Source organism: Pleurodeles waltl, chromosome 4_2 (assembly GCF_031143425.1).
Source record: "Pleurodeles waltl isolate 20211129_DDA chromosome 4_2, aPleWal1.hap1.20221129, whole genome shotgun sequence".
NCBI lineage: Eukaryota > Metazoa > Chordata > Amphibia > Caudata > Salamandridae > Pleurodeles > Pleurodeles waltl.
This window is the reverse complement of record NC_090443.1, coordinates 928,435,696-928,458,931: the sequence shown is the minus strand read 5'-3', so window position 1 is coordinate 928,458,931 and position 23,236 is coordinate 928,435,696. Positions and strand designations below refer to the sequence as shown.

The following is a 23,236-nucleotide window of genomic DNA, read 5'->3' as shown; positions in this document are numbered from 1 at the left end:
CTTGCTGCTTCTACCTTTGAGCACAGTGGTGTTACTGAGGTGGTACTGCACTCAGTAAAATAAGGCTCAGTATCAACAAACCTGGTAATGACAGGTGTAGGAACACCGAGTCACTCATAATTGGCCAAGGAAGTATCACCACTGGGGAGTTCGCTCCATCCAACTTGGCAGGAAGCCTTAGGATGGACTTAATAGGTAAACAAGTGTGTTTAACTCCACAGTATCTACCTCTTTCGAACCACAATTTAATATGGGCAGAGCCCAAAATATACACAAATGGCAATGATATTAAATAAAATATACAATTTGTTGCCTTAAAACAGAATAATATAAATATTGTTTCTCAGTATAGAATGCGATACTCAGTTCCTGAGGCTGCTGTAAAAGGTGATTGTGCCCATAGATGTGGAAAATTAATTTTGCTTTATAAGAACTGGAGCTTCTAAGCAGTGTTTGTATCAAGTCGCACAATTGGGACCAGTGAGAAGGATAACTGAAAAGGATAATCACTCTCTTTAGAAGCATATTGAAAAGTCCAGGAATTTAGTATTTATAATTGGAACCCTTTTTACGTATTTATCGCAACATTAGAACTTTTGCTGAAAGTTGTAGATTATTCCTGGAGAATGCAAAGATTGGAGTGATGTATTCAGACTGACTGCATTTATTTATCCAGAAGGAGGTGGAGAGAAATGAATATGCCCTTGGAACGCTGAACTAATCTGTTCAGTTTACTGTTTACTTGATGCTGGGTAATTTTTAAGAATGAGATGTCACAAATTATGCATCAAAATCCTAAAACAGAATTACAAATCACTGGTTATGACTTGGAGCCTGATTTAGAGGTTTGCGGACAGATTTTTTTGCAACAACGTGACCGACATCCCGTCCACCTTATTACACGTGCATTAGAAAATAACTCACTTGTACTAAGGAAAATGAAATAGTCGTCATATTGTTACAGAGTAACATGTCTGCCAAATTCTAAATCAGGTCCCAAGTTAATTGGAGGAACAGATACTGTGTTGTAATTTCAATAAAATAATCTTTGTCAATAGTTTACTGTTTTAATGCAAAAATGATGTATGTTTTAATGCATAGATTTGAAATATTATTAGTTTCATTGTGTCATAGAGAGTCGATTTTAATCACAACCCAGATTTCTCTATTGGGAAGCTTTTGTATTTGCCAGGCTTTATTACTTTGCCTCTTCATTTTCAGAGGGATAACTCTTGCATGGTTGTGTAATCAGTATCTCTGCTATGCAGTGCATTGCTTGAATACTTGTAGAATGTGCAATAGATTCAATATGACTGTATCGCTGACCTTGAAATTTGTGACTAAGAAAAGGGTGCAGATCTGTTTCGCATCACCAATACTACTTTTACAGTAGGCACAGTTTAACAGCCACCAGAAAGATGCATTGAAACAGCACACAAGCAGCTGCTATAAGTGGTTTGTGCTGTTTTTCATTTGTGAACGGAACCCTGTGCAAGCATCGACTTGTTGGCGTTTTAAATATGGGTGGATTTTCTGCTGATCATGTTTGGTGAAATCGTTCATGAAGTTCATATGACTGATGTTTGGAACCGAAGACTGTTCTTCACTACCCTAGTAATGTGTTAGCGTTGAAACAGTTTCTGAGTAAGAGCTACCAATGCTTAATTCAAACATGGTTGGTCTTTGTACAGTATGGCGGCGGAAAAGCCATGCTAGTGTTTGAGTGCCTCATTTGTGAACCTGTCTTTTCATTGAGTATTCTATCACACAGCAATGCAATAAGCAAACATATTGAGAGACATGGTCATCTTGATTTATCCATTTTTAAAGCATGTGGACTGTTAGAAATGGGGTCTTTGGTTGGCAGTCATGTTACCCCCTGTCCAAGCAATGACCCTCACTCTAGTCAGGGTAAAGAAGAATCACCTCAGTTAACCCCCGCTCAGCCCCTTGGTACTTGGCACGAGCAGGCAGGCTTCACTTCAGAAGCAATGTGTAAAGTATTTGGACAAACACACACAGTAACTCAGTGAAAACACAGGAAAATGACACAACACAGTTTTGGAAAAATAGGTAATATTTATCTAAACAAAAAACCAAAACGACAAAAATCCAACACACACAAGTCAAGATATGAATTTTAAAAAGAAGAAGAGTCTTAATCCTTAAAAAACAGTGAGAACGCTGTTAGGGCACAAAAGTACCTGGGAGCGTCAAAATAAAGCCGCAAGGGTGAGTGTGCGTCAAAAAAGGCCAGCGATGCGTTGATTTCTCACCTACAAGTGAGAATGTGCGTTGTTCATCCTTCGGTCAGGTTGGTGTGTGTCGTTTCTTCTCTACTGCAAGAGAGCGATGCGTCAATCCGGACGTGCACCTCGGGCCCGGGCAGGCTGTGCTTTGATTTTCCGTGCCCAGTGATGTTGTGCTGAAGTCCGGTCGCAGGGTGTGGGGGCTTTAGTCATGAACTGCAGCCGCTGCGGGTGTTGTGCATCATTTCTCCAGCCGCTTGCGTCGATCTTCTAGCCGCGATGCAGGTGGAGCGCCGATTTTAGACGTGAGGCTGGGGGCGTGTCGTTTATCAGCTGCGAGGTGGGTAGTGTGTTAAGAGTTTCCCCACACGGCGGTCTTTGCATGGATTTTCAGTTCCTAGCTGCCAGCTTCACCTCTCAAGGGCTCAGGGACTGGATAGAGCACCACTTGGCAGGGAAAGAGTCTCAGCAGAAAGTCCAGGTTCTGACAGGGAAGACTTTGATGGCCCTGAGACTTCAACAAGAGGCAAGCTCAGTTCAAGCCCTTGGAGATTCTTCACAAGCAGGAATGCATAACAAAGTCCAGTCTTTGTCCCCTTTCACAGGCAGAAGCAGCAACTGCAGAATAGCCCAACAAAGCACAGTCACAGGCAGGGGCAGCACTCTCCTCAGCTCTTCAGCTATTCTCCTTAGCAGAGGTTCCTCTTGGTTCCAGAAGCAAATCTGAAAATCTGGGGTTTTGGGTCCACTATTTATCCCCCTGCCCTTGAAGTAGGCAAACTTCAAAGGAAAGTCTCTGTTGTTCAAAAGACGTATTTTTAAATTGTGAGTTCAGAGATGTCAAACTCCAAACTCCTTGCAGGCAGGTCGCTTCCTCCTCACCACTGCTCCGGTAAGGCCTGCCATTGTTTTGGGCTTGTTTGGGCTTGTCTGGGCTTGTTTGGGCTTCTTGGCTTCTCCTCTCCCGGAAGGCCCCGCCCCCCTCCCTCCTCCTCGGAGCTATTCCCGCTCATGTCTCCTGCTGCCCCCGCCGCCCCGCACTCCCATTGGAGGTTTCCCTCCCTCCTCCCAGCTGCCACTCCCTCCCACCTCCCCTCTTATGCCGGCCGCAGCGCGAGGTTAGAAGCGACCTCTGACCCTGCATCCTTGCAGGCAGGTCGCTTCCTCCTCACCACTGCTCCGGTAAGCGCTGCCATGCTTTTGGGCTTGTTTGGGCTTGTCTGGGCTTGTTTGGGCTTCTTGGCTTCTCCTCTCCCGGAAGGCCCCGCCCCCCTCCCTCCTCCTCAGAGCTCTTCCCGCTCCTGACTCCTGCTGCCCGCGCCCCCCTGCACTCCCATTGGAGGTTTCCCTCCCGCCTCCCAGCTGCCACTCCCTCCCACCTCCCCTCTTATACCGGCCACAACACAAGGTTAGAAGCGACCTCTGACCCTGCATCCTTTCAGGCGGGTCGCTTCCTCCTCACCACTGCTCCAGTAAGTGCTGCCATTGTTTTGGGCTTGTTTGGGCTTGTTTGGGCTTCTTGGCTTCTCCTCTCCCGGAAGGCCTTGGCTTCTCCTCTCCCGGAAGGCCCCGCCCCCCCTCCCTCCCGGAAGGCCCCACCCCCTTCCCTCCTCCTCAGAGCTCTTCCCGCTCCTGACTCCTGCTGCCCCAAGTCCCCCGCACTCCCATTGGAGGTTTCCCTCCCTCCTCCTAGCTGCCAATCCCTCCCACCTCCCTTCTTATGCCGGCGCAGCACGACCACCGCTGGTGTGCTGAAGGCACGCCAAAGGCAAGCTCGTCTGCACCCGTCCGCGCCAAGACCGCGCCCAGCGCCAGACCCCCTGGCCAACACGCCTCCCACGCCACCGAACACCTTTACACTGCCAACGAACTCCACGCCCTTAATCCAGGACGCTCCTCCATCTGCTTCCAGTCCACACCAAAGGACCCTTCTCCTGCAAAGCCTGCAATTTCACCTGCAACCTAACCTCCAAACTCCAAATCAAAACAGACAACCGCCTAAGATTCATCCTACTTAACACCCACTCCGTCCACAAACATGCAATTGAACTCTGGGACCTCCTGACCACACACTCGCCCGATGTCGCATTCCTCACCGAAACTTGGATGAATTCGGCCTCGGAACCAGACGTAGCCATAGCCATACCAGAAAACTACAAGATCACCAGAAGAGACCGAATCAACAGACCAGGAGGAGGAATCGCCATAGTCCACAAAAACACCATAGGAGTCTCCACCAACTCCCACAACACCATCAACTCCGCCGAGCACCTCCACTTCAAAATCCACATCAACGCCAACAACACACTCAGAGGAACACTGGTCTACATTCCCCTGGACCCAGACCGCAGTTCTGCGACAACATCGCCGACGCCATCAGTTCCCAAGCCCTAGCCTCAACAGACTACATCTTCCTCAGTGACCTAAACTTCCACCTAGAAAATAACAACGATATCAACACCACCAACATAATCGACAACCTCGCCAACTTCGGCCTCAAGCAACTCTTCACTACACCCACCCACTCCGCAGGCCACACACTCGACCCCATCTTCTCAGCCACCAAACACGTCTTTTTCAGCCACACCACCGAACTCAGCTGTACAGACCACCGCTGCATCCACTTCTCCTACCAGAAACCAGTCACTCACCACCACCGCACACAACCCCCCGACGCAACTGGAGCAAAATATCAACGGATCAACTGATCTCCACTCTCGCCCGGGCCCCACCCCCTGGGCCCCTAGACCCTAACACAGCCACCACCAACCTGCATCGCTGGATAGAAGATTGCGCCAACACCCTCGCACCGCTCAGAAACCCCCCAAACACTTCCCACAGAATCAAGGCCAGCTGGTTCACCCCAGAACTACATAAATCCAAACGGCTATGTCGCAGAATGGAAAAAACCTGGCACTTTGACCCTACCAACTCCAACCACATCGCTTTCAAGGATGCCCTACGCAAACATCACCAACTGATCTGCACCACCAAAAGAACCCACTTCAAAAACCGCATCGACGCAAACGCTCACAACAGTAAAGAGCCCTTCGGCATCGTCAATGAGCTCTCCACCCCCAGGACCTGCTCCAACGAACCCCCGCCATCACAGGAGTTCTGCAACTCACTGGCAACCCACTTCCATCGAAAGATAGAAGAAATCCACAATAGCTTCAAACCACAGACCCACCAGCTGACTACAAACACCCAAGAACCCAACGCTCCAAGCAACACCCACCTATCCCGGTTCCTGGAAGACAGCAAGGACCTCGACACCTCCCAATCCGGATTCAGCAGAAACCACAGCACCGAGACTGCACTCATTGCTGCCACAGGCGACATTAGGACCATGCTGGACGAAGGAGAAACAGCAGCACTCATCCTCCTGGACCTCTCCGCAGCTTTCGACACCGTATGTCATCACACTCTCTGCACACACCTCCACAACGCTGGAATCCGCGACAAGGCACTCGACTGGATCTCGTCATTTCTCTCAGGCAGAACCCAGAGAGTCCGCCTCCCACTGTTCCTGTCAGAAGCCTTCAGAATCATCTGTGGCGTTCCCCAAGGATTTTCGCTCATCCCCACGCTCTTCAACGTTTACATGGCCCCCCTCGCCAACATCGCACGAACCCACCACATCAACATAGTTTCCTACGCAGATGACACTCAGCTCATCCTATCCCTCACGAAAGACCCTACAACTGCAAAGCACAACCTCCACAACGGACTGCACGCCATCGCCAGCTGGATGGAATCAAGCCACCTCAAGTTAAACACAGACAAGACAGAAATCCTCATCTTTGGCACCAACCCCTTCAACTTGGAATGACTCCTGGTGGCCCACCTCCCTAGGAACCGCACCCTCACCCACCACCCATGCATGCAACCTAGGCTTCATCTTGGACTCCACACTCAGCATGACTCAGCAGGTCAATGCCATCTCCTCTTCCTGCTACAACACTCTCTGCATGCTCTGCAAAATCTTCAAGTGGATTCCCGTCGAAACCAGGAAAACTGTCACCCACGCCCTGGTCAGCAGCCGATTGGACTACGGAAACGCCCTATATGCAGGAATAACAACCAAACTCCTAACAAAGCTGCAAAGAATCCAGAACGCATCCGCCTGCCTCAATCTGGACATCCCACGGCGCGACCACATTTCCCCCTACCTCAGAGACCTTCACTGGCTACCAGTATCAAAGAGGATCAACTTCAAACTCCTTATCCACGCACACAAGGCCCTCAACGACACAGGCCCAGCCTACCTCAACGACAGTCTCACCTTCTACACCCCCACCCGCAATCTTCGCTCCGCCAGCCTCGCCCTCGCCCTCGCCTCCATCCCCTGCACCACCGCCGGAGGAAGATCCTTCTCTCACCTAGCCGCCAAGACCTGGAACTCCCTACCGCTCCACCTTCGCCAGACCCAAGACCTCTTGACATTCAGGAAATGCCTCAAGACATGGCTCTACGACCAGTAGCTCCCCCCCCCCAGCGCCTTGAGACCCTAACGGGTGATTAGTGCGCTCTATAAATCCTTGATTGATTGATTGATTGATATTTCTAACTACCACCAAAGGGAAATGCACTTTAAGGATATTTAAAGGCAGCCCCCATGTTAACCTATGAGAGAGATAGGTCTTGCAACAGTGAAAAAAACGAATTTGACAGTATTTCACTGTTAAGATATGTAAAACACATCACTACAAGTCCCACCCTTAATATACACTGACTGCACTCTGCGCATGGGACTACTTAGGGCCTACTTTAGGGGTGCCTTACATGTACAAAAAGGGAAGGTTTGGGCCTGGCAAGTGGGTACACTTGCCAGGTTGAATTGGCACTTTATAACTGCACACACAGACACTGCAGTGGCAGGTCTAAGACATGTTTACAGGGCTGCTCATGTGGGTGGCACAACCAGTTCTGCAGGCACACTAGTAGCATTTGATTTACAGGCCCTGGGCAACTCTAGTGCACTTTAATAGGGACTTACTAGTAAACTGAATATGCAAATCATGGAAAAGCCAATTACACAAACAATTTATACAGGGAGCAGTTGCACTTTAGCACTGGTCAGCAGTGGTAAAGTGCCCAGAATACCAAAAACAGCAAAAACAGAGCTGAGCACCCAGTCAAACCACTGGAAGCAGAGGCAAAAAAGACAGGGGAGACTACATCAACGATGCCAGGACTAACAGCCACAGGTACCTCCACAGAGCACCACTCAGAAAGGGGCGGCGAAAGTACATAAAATAACCCAGCCCTGTCCACCAAAGCCCACAGCCTGGCTAAAAATGGGAAGAGAGCAGGTCCAGACTTGAAACAGTATGAATACGACCAAGGAGATTTACAAAAAAAATTTAAGGTGTGGCCCCCTCTCCCTGCAGGTTGTTAGGGTTCATCACTGGCCAGGTGACATTAACCAGAGAAAATCCTAAAGGTGAATGGACTCCACGTAATTATGGAGATTACTTTAATGGGTGGATTTTAGTGGAACTAGATCTAGACAGCAGAAAGATCCCTCAACACAAAATATTTCTGTTTATTGAGGATGGGCCAGAGGGATGATTCAAAACTATTGTAATGCATGGTACTATTATTTCTGCATCTAACTGGGTCAACATGTTTCAGCTTGTATAACGGCCCCAAAGGTGGTCCCTGGCTTTTTTTCAGGATCCAAATGTTCACATTCCTCACTCCTTTCTATAATTATACTTATGCATCCATCAGTAAGCATCCATATCTACAAGTACAGCTCTGCCAGGCAGTATTCACTAAGATATATGAAAGATCCTGTAAGATGTGACAAACAAAAACACAAATCATACATACAATGAGACAATACATAACACTATCGAAGGAATATATCCCAGGCACTTCCTAGGGTCATGCTTTCTCTGCTTCATTTATCAATCAAAAGACATACTGATGCAAATGCCATATTATATTGTAGCCAGCGGTTCAGTGATACCTATTCTTGTATACCACCCATTAAACATAGGAAACCTAAACAAAAAGTAATTTCTAGCTACTCATCAGTAAATGGCCTGGATCTAACATGAATAATGCATCAGCAGGTGGTGGGGATAAAAAAGATAAATACATTAATTTTGGATCTGAACTGAACCAGGGTGGAGGTTTTACCATTTTCAACCTGGGGTTAGTTAAATAGATCTTCATGTGTGGACTCTGCCCTATTAAATGGTATGCATCTGGTTTTGAAGTTCTGAATAAGTCCACTGCCCTAAACACACAAATTCAGAGCTAGGAGAAAGGTTACGTGGTTGTGACAGGAGGTGGCAAGTGTTGGTCTTTTGTAAATGTGCATGCATTTGTTTTTTGTGTGCATTTGTAATGTCTATAACGAAGAATAAAAACACATATTGCATCTTAACCAACTGTATTTATAAAAAATACTCTTAAGTTGTCGTAGTTTGACTCTGGCTCTAGACAAGACTGCTGGTTTAAGGATGAGAGTACTTATGTTTGTAGGTGACTATGCCAATCCTACAACAAATCGCAACTGTAATCCCAACCCTCCCGGCTGACAAGCAGCACTTCACCAAAGAACCACACAGTAAAAGGTGATTTGTGGCAGCCTTTACGCATGGACTCAAGACAGTGACATCTCAGGAAGTGTTGTGCTTAGCTGGAGATTACCCCTTTCTCACATGAACAACATTTCTCAATCAAACACAGGCAATGAAAGCGATGCAGTGAAGTTTCAATAGGTTTTTATTAATCAAAACTGCAATATGGGATAAGTTGTATGGGCTGCAATGATTAGGATAATAATGCAAGAAACAGAATGGTAATGGCAAGAGTCATTAATATGAAGACCCCCACCATCTTGCAATGACTTGAAGTGACATGTGATATATTTCCTAATACCCTGTCATATACCTAATCTCTAACCTAGAAGAGATCTAGGCGTGTTAAACCTAATCTGCCAATGCCATGTCCATGAGAACAGCCTGCCAACCCTTGTTACCTTGGAATGAGGTCTCTAGCTCAGACTCCGTAGGGACACGAAGACTAGGTCAGCGTCAAGGGGATGTGCAACATCGATAGCAGCGATGGCATCTGGTCAGAATCACTCTGACTATCTGTCTAAATAAGGAGTATTTATACAGATTTGTTTAGACCCCTGATGTAGGTCTGTTCCCAAGCAATAGATAACAAGACATGAGTGGGACAGTAATTTACGTAAACATTCCCTCAAAAGCGTGATGAGGGGAAAGTACCTAACGTGAACACCTACAGTTTGTTTATCTTTGTCACTGAAGAAGTAGTAGTGATGATGCAGCTCATAGACAAATCTTCAGTCAATTTTCTTCAAGTTCACATGGATACCATTCTTGGACCGTAGAACCAGTTGAGGTATTATGATAGGCGGCTTAGATTCATCAGGTGTAATTTCAAACCGCTGCAGGGTCAGTGCCAAAGCCACTTTCATCTCATTCATGGCAAAGTTCTGCCCAATGCAATTCCTGGAGGATAAAAAGAATATGGTATTCTCAAGCAACCAACATATCTTTTGTGTGAGTATGCACTAGTGAAAAAAAAACCTTCATTGCAATAACACTTTGTTTAGAAACTTTAACTGCCCAAATAAATCTATAATTAAGAAATTGTATCCTACATGGATGAAGAAGTGCATTTGGTCAGGAAGATTAATTATTTTAATAACATTATTATCTGCAGGTCTTTCCTGTTAAACGTTTTCCTCATAAATGTTAATGTTAAATACTTGGCCAGTACAGTAGCTATCACTGGCATTGCAAAAGATTATCTGGGCAAAGGAAGCCCATTGCTATTATCCTTTCCAAACATGTTACTGTAGCTAAGTGTATGTTTGTCCTAATAACAGTAGAAGACATGCACTTTACACACACCACAATGGCGAGAACACATGTAAAGCAGGGAGAATCAGGTAAGAGTAAGAGCAGGAGCTCGTATATGAATTGCATGAACACAAGCACGGATTTTCTTAAGAAAATGTTGTTTAATTTTGCAACGGATCCCTGTGCAGACCCCTCATCACTGACCTAATTTGTACATAGATTCCTTTAAGTTTCTGGGCATTCTGCATAGGCACTTAGTATGAAGAGCTGTACATATAAACTGCTTTTCCACCCAACCTGAATATTGACAGAACACCCGGATACCCTCTTGGGCGATTAGTTTGCTGTACAAATCAAACCAACCTAAACATAGATGTATCTGTAAGAGTAGTAAACAGAAGGTAAATTAAGATGGACACAGTAGTATACTACAATGGGTCACATATTTCCGGCTGGAGAGAGTATAAGCAGTGGCATATAAATGCACTAGTGAAAGATCACAAGCATGGACTGTACAGCAATACATACACTGAACTTAGAAGATTGTCAAACACATCAGAAAGGGAGTACCGTAAGAAACAGGGCGCAGAGACAGGCTGAAGCCCAACAGCCATAACATTGCAGTTTGGAGCAAAACAGCAAATAATTTATATCCCTGGATTGTGGTCTGTCGGGTATGTGACAATGGTACACTGCCTCTCTACAAAAATCCTTGCAAGGTTGCTTCTATCAGGACTTTTGTGTTCCTTTGCAATAAAGGTTTCAAGTCATCTATTCACTGTATTTACATTTTGCAATCTGTGCAAAGTCCATTAAATTCTTCCATTGAGAACGAGGAATCATGGCCCAGCATTCAACAGGAAAGTATGTAGAACAGAAAGACTGACTTAGAAATATATGCAACTTAAATAGTAGGCCAATAATTAATTCAACTCGTGATGGGGGTAAATTAGAGGAGAGATGAGGATAAAGGGTTCTCAGTTTGCCAAGACATTATCTACATACACAAATACGGAGTATCTAACAAAACAATGGAATGACAACAGCAACTTCCCCTAACAACTTCCCCTAACAACACATTTTGTCAATACCCTGTACAGTGCAGCTACTAAAATGCCAACCATTCTAATCCACACCACTATACTCACAAACCAAAAAATAACAAATACGAAAACCTACTCATACCTAACAAGAAACTAATCTTCAAAAATAACCTTCTCCAACAGTTCTTTATCAGTGGCCCGCTACTACAATATGCCAACTCACTCTTATAAACGAACTCACGGATAACTATAGTATGCTGACAGAACGCAGGTTTGGTTAATGCAGAGGAGGACCAACAATAAAAGTCACACTATTCACCTCCTAGCCTAAGAACTAGAATAAGACCCCTTCATGCCTTTAAATTCTCAGCCAACTGTCTCGAAGCACTCTGCAGTAAACCGCCCAAACGCCACTGACAAAATCAGCAAACTTTACGCAACCGTTTGCAGCACTACCACCTGTAACTGGTAGTAACTACAAGCTTACTGTCAGCTCCCCCAGATAATGAAATTACTGCTCGGCTATTGACATCCACCTTCAAATGCAATCCCACAGCAAAAAGCTCTCCACCTATTACAGGCTGGCTTCCGTTCGTTATATAGTACGAAGACTGCTTGCATGTGGATGTAAAAATAAAGGAAAGCCAAAAACTCCTAAAGTGAGCTTAAGCAGTAAAGTGTCGGACCAGGCCAGGCAATGCACCCAGCCTGATGACATACCTATGCAGTCACCACACTGCCCTACTACTGCCAGAGAACAAAGGAGGATCCTCATGCCTTTTTGCCACACAATACACAACCCGAAAGCAGCTGTTAACACAATACACCACACCGTTGTTCTTTGTAACATTGTGGCAGGCAGACTCCTCACTCTCCAGGTTCACCTGTATCCAGGCAAATGACCCACAGAAACGTAACCTGAAGCACTTTCTATGTGACTCTGACAGGACATAAATGGAGTTCAAGCTGGTACTTCTCAGGTGTTCTAGTGAATCAATTTCAAAACCCTCAAAGAGGAATTATTGTGTAATGTCTCCAAACTGAACACCTCTTGTCTAATACTGCTTGTTTCCATCACTGAAGGCACCAGTGTGTGCTCACCTTCTTTAGCCTTCTCTGCCTTTATCCCCATGTTCCATCCTTCAGCGAGGGATTTCTTCTTCTTTACCCTCCTGATCACTGGAGACGTGTTCTGTAATGTCACTTGAGTGCAAACTCAGATTCAGGGCACATTCCCTATTATGAATGCCTCCCTCCTGCAGACCAGGACATGCACACTGTAAACATGCAGTCAAAGACTAAATCAGTGACCAAATCTGAAGGCACCCAAGGGAATGGAGATCGAATAAATGGTTGAATGCAGAATGCAAACGGTAAAAGCTGAGTGTGCTGGCTTGGTTACCTTAACTAAGTAAAATGGTGTTTTCCACAGTTCTAATTACTAACAGGATAAGGAGCACTTTACCTTGATCCAGCAGCAAATGGCACAAACGCATGAGAGTGGCGATCAGAGGAGTTCTCTGGTGAAAAACGAAGGGGATCAAACACCTGAAAAACAAGATGGTAAAACAAAGGTAAAATAACCTGTAGCACTGGCAGAAAAGTGTCGATTGCTGTTTGAAAATGACTAAAAAGTATGAGCTACTAAAGCAGATTATTTTGTAAGATAACACTCGAATCATGATGTGCACTAAGTGAAAAACAAGCTACTTTGGTAACGTCTTCCTGGTTGATACTCTAACGGCAGATTCCTCACATTTGGAATGTTCCCATCTTCCAGACTGCTTCCAGAGAGTTTTTCAGCAATGCTCCCGGTACACCAGGTGGTGGCACCATCTGGCACTGCATTGCCTTCGCACCCCAGAAGTGACCGAGCAAAGCTGCGTACATCCGCCACCCCGAGCGGTGATGTCAGTTCCTTAACCTTTCTCTTTCTGCACCCTCAGGCTCAAAGCAATTTGAATAATTTGCAAATCACAGTGTGATGAAATCGAACTTAGCACTTAGTTGTGATGATTTACTGTTGTTCACTCCAGTGAAGAGGCAGGTTGGAGAGCAGTGAGAAATCTGCCTTTATACTATCTAGGGGAAAGTGTGAAGATAACTTGTTCTTCCAAAAAATACTTCTAACTGCATATATGTCATCTTTAAAATAAATACCAAAGCAGCACCACCTAATTGTGGAGGGTCTGAGGGGTAAACCTACACAGGGAAGAGAGTGCCTGGAGTTCACTCACATGGCACACAGAAATTATGGCAATAAGAAAGACTATTTTGATCCTGAGAGCTATCAGGCTATTGCATATTATTGAAAGGCGGCAATATAAATAACACCATGAATAGGCACTGAGGCAAGACAAATGCTTTTGAAGGAACATGTCAGACCCTTTAGAAAACGTATCACAACCAATCTTTAAAAAGAAATGGGTTAGGCAGACAAACATAAAAAGACTGAAATTGCTGACAAGTTACCCATAATGATGCTCACTGCAAGGCCGTGCTTGCCCAATGAGAAAACAAACAGCAATGCATCAGAGAGTTTGGCCTGTAGAGGGTCTAGCTCATGGGTACTCGCAAACATTTCCCCAGGAGCCACAAAGTACTGGCTGTCACATGCCCGAGGGCCGCACCTATGCCAGCAGGGCCGGGGTGATGAAAGGTGGGCATAGGGGGACGCAAAGCAGATGCGGACAACAAACTGAGCCTTCATGCGACTTCTGTCTGCCACCAACACTCTAATACCGTTAGTTTAGTTAATGTGTAAATAAATTATGCCTGTTTTGCATCTTTCTGAATGTTCCTGCTCTGTCAAGTGAATAGCAGCGCAATACTGCTGTTCACAAGGGAGGCCACAATTAAAGGCCAGGAGGGACACATGCGGACCCCGGGCTGTACTTTGAGTTTCCCTGGTCTAGCTGATATACCTCACACCCGGCCACAAATTTCCCCCAGACTTGGAATAAATAGACTTTGTTTACCAGAGTCTGGTTGCAAGAATGGCATCTATATCTGCTGCAGCAAATTAAAAGAATGTAGCTGTCGCTCCTCAATCGCCAAGCATTAATGTGTAGGTTGCAGAGATTCGGTTGCAAGATTCTCCCCGTTAAAGAGATATGAGGTCCTCCTGAATGGGTAGTCGGACAGGAGGGTAAATTCTCAGCAGCTCTGGATACAATACTCTACTTGCCAAGTCTGGGGCTATTAAGATGACCTGGGCCCATTCTGTCCTATTTTTCTGGGGTGGTGGAAGTTGGGAATGCATACAGGAGACGTGTCTATGGAGGTAAATAAAGTGGACAAAAGCTTTGACACTGCACGTTCTTGACAGTGGCAGACAGATCTAGCCAGGGCACTCCCCATTGGTTGAAGATGTCCTGTGCCACCTTGGGATGGAAAAGCTACTCATAGTCTGCCAGCTGACATCTGCTTAGCTTATCTACTCTTGAGTTCGGGGACCCCTGGTACGTGGCTGACTACAAGAAAATATTTTGCTGGACTAGCCACCTCCAGAAATGAAGTCTACTAGAGCAGGATACAGGACCTCACCCCATCCTGTTTGTTGAAATACCACCTTGCAATCATGTTCTCCAGGATCAGGCGCAGCCTTCCATTAATGGTGAGTAGGAAGGCTTTTGTGGCCAAATAGATCGCCTGAATCTCCAAAAGGTTGAAGTGGAGTTGACTCTCCACTGGAGACCAGAGATCTCAGAGCTCTACCAGCAACAGAGCAACACCCCACCCAAACAGTGATGCCTCTGTCACAAATGTAAACTCTAAGTGGCAAAGGGAGATTGGCCTGCCATTGGTCAGATTTACTGCTACATGAGGTCCTAAGTCATCTCTCGTGAGATCTGGGCAGCGTCAGAGAGGCAACCCCCATGCTGGACCCACTGAAACTTTAGTCACATCCGGCATATGGGGCATAATACCATGAGCCCAATAAGTCTCAATACTAATCTAACGGAGACCCAGGACGGGGCCTGAAACACAGTGATCATATCCTGAATGACCCACACTTGCTGCGGTGCTGGAAAGGCCTTGAACATTACTGTGTCCAGAACAGCCCATATGAAAGACATTCTCAGTGTAAGGTTCACATTGGACTCTACCTCATCAACGGAAAACCCCAGACATTAGGAGCTCGGGCACTGCTTGGCCATGGTCTGTGGCTGACTCCAGCAAACCTGACTTCAACAACCAGACACTGAGATACAGACTATGGGGAACATTATGACCCCCGCGGTGAGTGTTAATGCGATGGTAGTACCGCCAACAGGCTGGTGGTAGATGCAGCCACAATATGAGAATGGTGGGTTGGCTGCAGCCAACCTGCCACTTCTCCACTCATATTGCCATGGCGGTATCAGCCACCGGGCTGGAGATATCAATCTCCAGTCCGGTGGCCAGCACAGTACCAGCGGCGGCATTATGAGCCTGCCTACCACCATGGTTTTCATGGTGTTGGCAGTAGGCCCTACTGGTGACAGGAAATTCCTTCCCTGTCACCGGTAGCTGGCTCCCACACACCCCCAATACACACCTGACACCCCCCACCCCTGACATTCAAATACACCCCCACCCCCTGATACAAACACACACACAGCCCCACCCCCGATCCAAACACACACACACCACCACCACCTCCGATCATCATAAACACACACCCACCCCCTCCAATCATCACACACACACCACCTCAATAAACGCACACACTCGCAGACACGCAACACATACACACCCAATCACTCACACTGGCATACACGCATTCATACACACATACTTCCAGACATTCTTGCACACATTCTTCCACACAATCACACTGACATGCAGACATGCACTGACTTCACCATTCTTACACGCATTCACTCCCATGCATACAACCATGCAAACAACACAACACACACTCACTTACACATTAATGCACACATTGAGACACACACACACAACACCCTCCACCCTCCCAGCCCCATCCCCTGTCGGAAGCCCGACTTAAGTTAAGCGAGGAGGTCTTCCGGCAGAGAACATGAATGGGAGCTGCTACTGCCAGCAGCGCCACACCAGGCTGTATTTCTTGTCATAATACGGCTGGAAATATTCAGATCCTGGTGTAAACTGTGAGTGGAGTCTATGGAATGGCAAGATGAGTATAAGAAAATACATGCCCTGCAAATCCAGAGCCACCATCCAGTGCCCATGTTACAGAGCAGAAAGAATTTGGGGCAGAATGGCCATCTGCTTGCACAGACGTACTGTGTGCTGCCTAACACCAATGCAGAAACCCTTGCACTACAGTGCAAGGGTGCTTGCATTACAGACAGGATTGTTTTTGTGCAGGAATGGACACCTTCCTGCAAAAAGACATTCCAAAAAGGAATTTTCCTCTTTCTATGCAAGATGGAGAATGCATCAGACAATGAAAGAGGAAATAATAAGAAGGAAAAAAGGTGTTTCTCCTTGTTCCAACATCATCTGGGAGGAGTAACGATTTGATGCAATCCTAGGATTACAAGCTTTTGCAAATCTGGAATTGCGTCAAATCCATGGGTGGATGCATGAGAATGCCCATGCTCCACCCGATGAACTTTTCCCAGCTCAAAATGTAACATAACGTACAAAAAACATCTGAGCTGTGTTACATTTCTTTACAAAGTCGAACAAGGTGGTGCAAATGGTCATTATACGGCTTTGTAAATCTGAATTAAGAAATTGCGCTGCAACACTAGGACAACACAACTCCTTAATTAATCTGGCACTTAATGGCCAGAGGTCCAGTATGGGCCTGAGGCATCCATTCTTCTTTGGAAGAGGAATTAGGTAAAAAGCATCCCTCATAACTCAAGTTCAGCAACTGCTTGATGGTGCCTTTGGGGAGCATGGACTTACTGCATTGTAATAGTAGTGTGGTCAGCCAGAAAATCGCTCTGGTATTGACGAGTAGAAGGTAGGGGTAAAATGTAAGGCAGTGGGAAGCCCTTTTGAATGACTTGTAAGACTAATCAGTGTGAAATGATGAACCTGCAGCTAGGGAAGAATGATCATATCCTGCCCTCTGCCAGTTGCTGGTGGGCCTGGGAGGGCAGACCTTTTTGTGTGCCTCAAAGGGCAAATCAAAGCAGATTGGGAAGGAAGGGTTGGAGGATAACTGCCCCTGCTGGTGTGAAAGGCCCTATATGCCACCATGTCCTCCTACCAAAAAGAGCGACATTTGGTGCTGCAACGGCTGAGAAGGCTAGAGCTGCTGGTAAGCTAGGCCTCTGGAGTAGCCCTAAACATTCTGTACTGCTGGAGGAATTGTATGGCTGCGGTCAAGAACCCCAAATACTTAACTGTTACATGGTTATTTTTTAATCACTTTATCCCACAGCTATTTTCAAAGTCTAAATGAGCTCCTTAGCAGTGTAAAGAAGGAGGGGCAGATTGTCCATTTCTTTGTCATCATAAGTGTTGTGAGGGGCACTGGGTATGTCCTGGACTGCATAGGAGTCAGAGCTGAAGAGAGCTTCTATCCTCTGATAGTTCTGGTGCTGAGTGAGAGGTTGAAGCAGAAAGTCTGCCTGCATAGCCACTTGCTACTCCTCAGTAATTTTATACCGCAATACAGGCCCAGTGCAGAGTGATGCAGGTTCCGAGTCATACACCAGTGTGGCAACTGACTCTGGCACTAGTGACAGCAGGGTCCGCACTGGCATGGAAGGAACTGTGGGCTCTGGGACCAGATCTAAAGTCTGGACTGGCTTTGAAATGAGGTACAACTAGGAGCACCTAAAACTCATTGGGAGCCCAAAAGCACACTAAAAGGAGCTAGTAACGTCTGGAAAGTTTGCTAAATGTCCTTCCTGGAGTCCTCTATCTGCTGCAGGGACGATGATGGCACAGGGAATTCGGGAGGTTCAGGGACCAAAGGGGGAACCACCTTTGAGTCAGAAGGAACTGGACCCTTCGTGTGATGCCCTTGCAGTGTCTTACAAGACTTTGAGCTACTTGATGGGGGCAAGTCCTGCTTGGCTTTTTTGAGCTTATGGCGCACTTCTGCCTTCAAATTCCTAGAAGACTTTGAGCGGGAATGGGACTTTGCAATGGACCGACCTCACGACCAACAATGACCTGCACCTTGGATGGACATCCGTTTCAAAAGTAGCCTCATCTTATGTTTAGCGATGAAAAGCTGCACCTCCTGCTCCCTGACTGCTTTCAGGTGCATGAAGGTGCACTCATGGTCTCCAGTGACAGACTCGCCTATGATTTGCTCGATGGGGATGTGAGAATGAATGCACCTGTTAAAATGTGGTACCTTTATGATCAGAATTTACCAGGACCGATAATTGTCACAACTATGAAAAAGGGCATTACTTGTGCAATTTGGTGCTTTTTGCACCAAATTCCCCATACACAGGTTATAACTGGGTACTTTCATCCCACTAATCTACAACAGGTTGGACCTGGTGAAATTTATCTGAGGAAAATTGCGGTGGAAGGGATTTACCGCACATTTTTCTGCATCGATCCCTACACAAATATATCTTTGCAAGGGATCGGAAAAGGAGTGACACTCGTAGGGAGGGTGATGGTATTATTACATTTTCAGTTAGTCTGTTAAAAGATGCATAACTTGTTGCTTCTTGACTTTATTGTACAATCTGTTGTTAGTTTCTTGTACCAGCTGCCCTGCTTGTCAGGTGCTGGCTTTGCTCTTGTATAGAGAGGTATGGTGAAGCTTGTATGTATAAAGCCTGTATTATTCCCAACTAAATTCTTGCTCCAAAAATCACTTGTGATACTTCTGGTGACCTCTTTGCATGTCACAGTTGGAACTGGGGAAGCCTAGGGAGCATCCTGATCCCGTTCTGCAGTTTTATCACTGTTAGGTAGAAATTTCGATTTTTCAGAGTTTCACTGTCGTTTTTTGGTGAACCCTCCATCTCATCCCTCGAACAACTCACTCCAGTATTCACTCCGGTGCCCGGAATTCTACCACAGGCTCCTCCGTTATGGTTCAGGGAGACACAGTGTTTGGTCTTCTTTAGGGTGGTTGATGATCAGAGGCCTGGTTAGTGTGCAGGCGGTGTCCTTGTTGCTTGCTCTGCGTGCCTGGCGTTGTTCTTTACTATTCTGTTCTTAACTATTTGATGCGTAGGACTCCAGCCTGTGGGGTTCTGTTTAAAAGCTGTGAGGATCTCCACTAACTCATTGTGTCTCTGACCATAGAAGCACGTTCCACCAGCACTTCAAAAGACCCAGAGGGTCTCTCTTTCGAGAGAACAGGACCCTCCTCCTTCTTTGTTTCCTGACAATGCCAAAAAGTGGAGATACTATCTTCTTTCATCAAACTAGCTGCAGACTCCAACTATCTGGACAACAGTAATGATATACAGTTACTATAATGTCAATGTACTGTACCTCTGGATCTTTCCATACACTGGGGTTTCTGTGAATGCAATAGATGTTTATAGCTGCAACAAGTCCTGCAAAAAAGAAAAAGTAGCTACTGCAAAATATATTTCACTTTTAATCAAAATGGCAATTTTTAGCATGAGATCCTCAGTAATACCATGATGCAATACTGCATTGCAGAAGAAGACAAAAACGAGGTTTAGTAATGCATTCCATAAAAGCAGATCAAATCTCCATTTGCAAATGTGGAATTCTGTTGGTAACAGCGTGATAAACATTTAAATATGGGGTTTCAATAATACAAAGACTTAAAAAAAAAACTAAAAATGCATATCTGTTGCGACAAACCTTTCAACATCCCACTACATAGAACTACTTTCCATATGCTCCTCCGTCCCTTCCCCCACATGTGTCATTGCACCTCCCCAACATTCCTGGTACACTGGAGAGAAACTGATGCCATCAATACAAGATTCAGTAACAAAAGAAAGAAAAAAATGGTTCTGTGTCTGATCTGTCTGCCTTGGTGCCCTTTTCCATGTGAGCAATAGTGAGCAATCATCTTTGCTGGAGGGGGCATCGACGTTACCCCCCCTCACCTCTCCAAACCAAACCCCACCCGCCCCGCCCCGCCCCGCAGACTGGGCCCGGAACAGTCTATATTGGAGGGAGTTACTCCAGATTTTGTCCCAGAAGGTGAGGGTGGTCACAAGAGCCAATAAGCAACAACTCCCAAGCCATGTGTCTGTCGTGGGGAGTGTGGACATTTTCCAATGTCAAAGGAGGCATTGTTTAGGCACAGCTTGTGCCATTGCACACCAGTTGCGGAACCGTCCTGGGTAGGCAGAGAAATCCTGAAGCAGAACAGTTGCACTGGTTAGGGTCCCCACCATTCCTGTATGTGTTCCTAGTTCTATCCAAAACTCTGTCCAGTATTTTTCCAGTGCACAATGTCATCATCTGTCGGCCTGCATCTTTAACAGGAGGGATCAGTTGAGATCCTCTACTTGTGTAGCTGACACAGGGACCAGTGCCATTTATGCAAGGCCTGAAAATATGCCAATTCTCGTATGGCCTCCTGCAAATATCTATCATGTTGGGTGTGGAGGGTGGACCAATCTTGAACTCTGTAGTCCATGGCAAGTCTCGCGGACCACCATTGTTTGAACTGGTTTAGTACTGGGACAGAGAAGATTGAGTTGATTAGGAGCCAGAAGAGCCAGAGCCAAGTACATCCTCTCCACTCTATCAAATGCCTTCTCATTCATGACTGTACCTTGATCACAGAGTGTCTATGTTTCTCAGCCATAGATAGAACTTTCTCATTGAAAAAGATAACAATCTCAATATTGTCTGCATACAAGATTAAATAGAGGCCAGAGGAGCTAAAGAAATTGGTCAAATGAGGAACATATAAATTGTTAGTGTCAGGCTGGGAGACAAGCTTTGCAGAACACCACACATAAGAAGGCAAGAGATGGAATGAAAAGTAGTAAGCTGAACAGCCTCGGATACTAATGTGATCAAAGATGTAAGCCAAACCAGCGCTCTACCCTGTATGCAAAGAATATGTATTTGTGGTATGATATGACACTGTTTCAAAGGCTATCGTCCCATAAAATGAAGATGCCTCTATTTCCCTTAACTAATGTTGCCCACAGTATTTCAGAAAGTGGTAATAAATGTAGACCCCACACTAAGAAAGGGTCTAAAAATCGACTGAGAGAGATTCAGTATCGAGGAAGATTTGATATATTGAGACAATTGTCTTTTAACCTCTTTTTCTAGATCTTTTGAATGAAGGGGAAATAGTGACATCGGGTGAAAATTACTCAAAACTGTGTGATCGGCCATTAGTTGTTTCAAAAGAGGATCACTAGAGTATGCTTCCAGCTGTGCTGATACCTCTGCCAAAGCATGCAATGGGTTGCTGATCTGTATTATGGCCATAGCAGCTTCTTACAACACAAGGGCCCTCATTACAAGTCTAGCCGTCCAAGGACGGCCAGACTCGTGGTGGCGGTCAGACAGCCGTCATAGTGGCGGTCCAGCTGCCACATTACGACCGTGGCTACCACGATATGAACGGTGGCACCGTCATATTCCAAGTGGCCGACGGTCTGGCGGTGCCAGCGGTCTTAATCCGCCAGGACAGCGCTTACGAGTTCCGTTTCCGCCAGCCTTTGCATGGGTATGTTGTGGGCCCCATGGGGTCCCCTCCACCTTCTATGCACTTGACATGGGCAGTGCAGGGGCTCCCATGGACAGCCCCGTCGCGCATTTCACTGCCTGAATTATGGGCAGTGGAATGTGCGACGGATGCGACACTGCCACATTGCCGCCTGCTCAATTATGAACTGGTGTCAATGTTAAAGCTCTGTTTCCCACTGGGCTGGCGGGCGGAAACTCTGCTTCCGCTTGCCGGCCCAGCGGGAAACTCGTAATAGGGCCAGCTGGCAGAAGACTGGAGTGGCAGTCGTTCATCCGATAAAGTTTGGCGGATGGCCTCTGCCAACCGCCAAACCTGTAATGAGGACCCAGGTGTAATATGATAGGAGTGTAGGGATCTAAAGGTGACCTCAGTTTAGTAGGAAGGCGAAATTGTTCAATTCACTCTGTGGATACTGATGTGAATTGTGTGAGAAGACTGTGACTGTTAAAATTGTCTGGCAGGGTTTCGTTAAGTGATTTAGAAAAATTGTAGGTGAGTTTTGTTACCTTTTCCTCAAAAAATAAAGAAAGCCCATCCATCACAAGAGATTGCAAATGAATTCCAGTAGTGGTTATGGGAGGGGTTGCACTTTTTCTTTATAGTTGCTAAGGCTTTCTTGTAGAGTGTTTTGCAGTCTAAAATAATATGAAGTTAGTGCCTGCTTTACTTTTTATTTATTTTTTTAGAATATTACTATTCCATTTCAGCTTCTGAGCTAAACACTTGCAAATAAAATTCATGTCTGCTCCCTCTTCCAAATACAACGGTGCAGATAGAGTTGCTCTCTTTACTTTGACCTTTTACCAGTGGGGTAATAGGGTTTGCCGCTGTCATCAACCAGGAGTTATAATTATCCACAGCTGCTTCAATACTATGGGTATTATCCTGGCTAATGGTAGGATTTGTTGGACCAAGCACCGCTGTGAGATTATCCTTGTTTATTTTGGATCAAGGGGGCCTATTAGAGGGAGGTTACCTAATAACCCTACTATATTTATGTGATATAAATGTGTCAGAGAAAGGTAGTGCATGGTGGGCTATCGCTCCAGAGAGATCAGTTGATCCACCTTGAGCAAGGTGTCAGAAAAAAAAATAGCATTAGGTGTGTGACCTGGAGTGTATACAGGTTGATAGACTGTGAGAGGCTAAGGCAGGGTAGGAGATCCAAATATACACTGACCTCTAAGCATGAAATTCAAATCACAAGTTAACATCTCCTATCACAACAAGGTTAGAACATTTGATCAAAATTGGGGCAATGAAATCAGTTAGGCAGTGACCAAAATGTGTGCATGGTCCCAGAGGGCCAAATAATAGTAGCCTGACAAAGGAAAAAAACATTATCTACAGAATTCTTTAAAAAAAGGGATTACGCTAATGAAAACAAATCTTCTGATAAAATTGATGTCTTTAGAGCTTTTTTCATATATGAGGGCCAAACCACCACCCTTTTTATTTGGATGGTTGCATCAACTAATGCTGAATCCCATG

The 23,236-nt window shown here is 45.8% G+C and overlaps 1 protein-coding gene across 1 annotated transcript in view; it reads right to left on the bottom strand.

Annotated features, from left to right (window-relative positions):
- Nucleotides 1-8,972: 8,972 nt before the first annotated feature.
- The window catches only part of LOC138293478 (cytochrome P450 4B1-like), a 159,628-nt gene continuing 145,364 nt past the window's right edge, over nucleotides 8,973-23,236 (bottom strand). The window contains exons 10-12 of the mRNA XM_069232717.1: nucleotides 19,540-19,604; nucleotides 12,608-12,690; nucleotides 8,973-9,745 (exon numbers count right to left, since the gene is read on the bottom strand). Of these exons, the coding sequence (XP_069088818.1) occupies nucleotides 9,577-9,745; nucleotides 12,608-12,690; nucleotides 19,540-19,604 (317 nt within the window). The 3' untranslated portion in view covers nucleotides 8,973-9,576. The remainder of the gene's footprint in view (nucleotides 9,746-12,607; nucleotides 12,691-19,539; nucleotides 19,605-23,236) is intronic.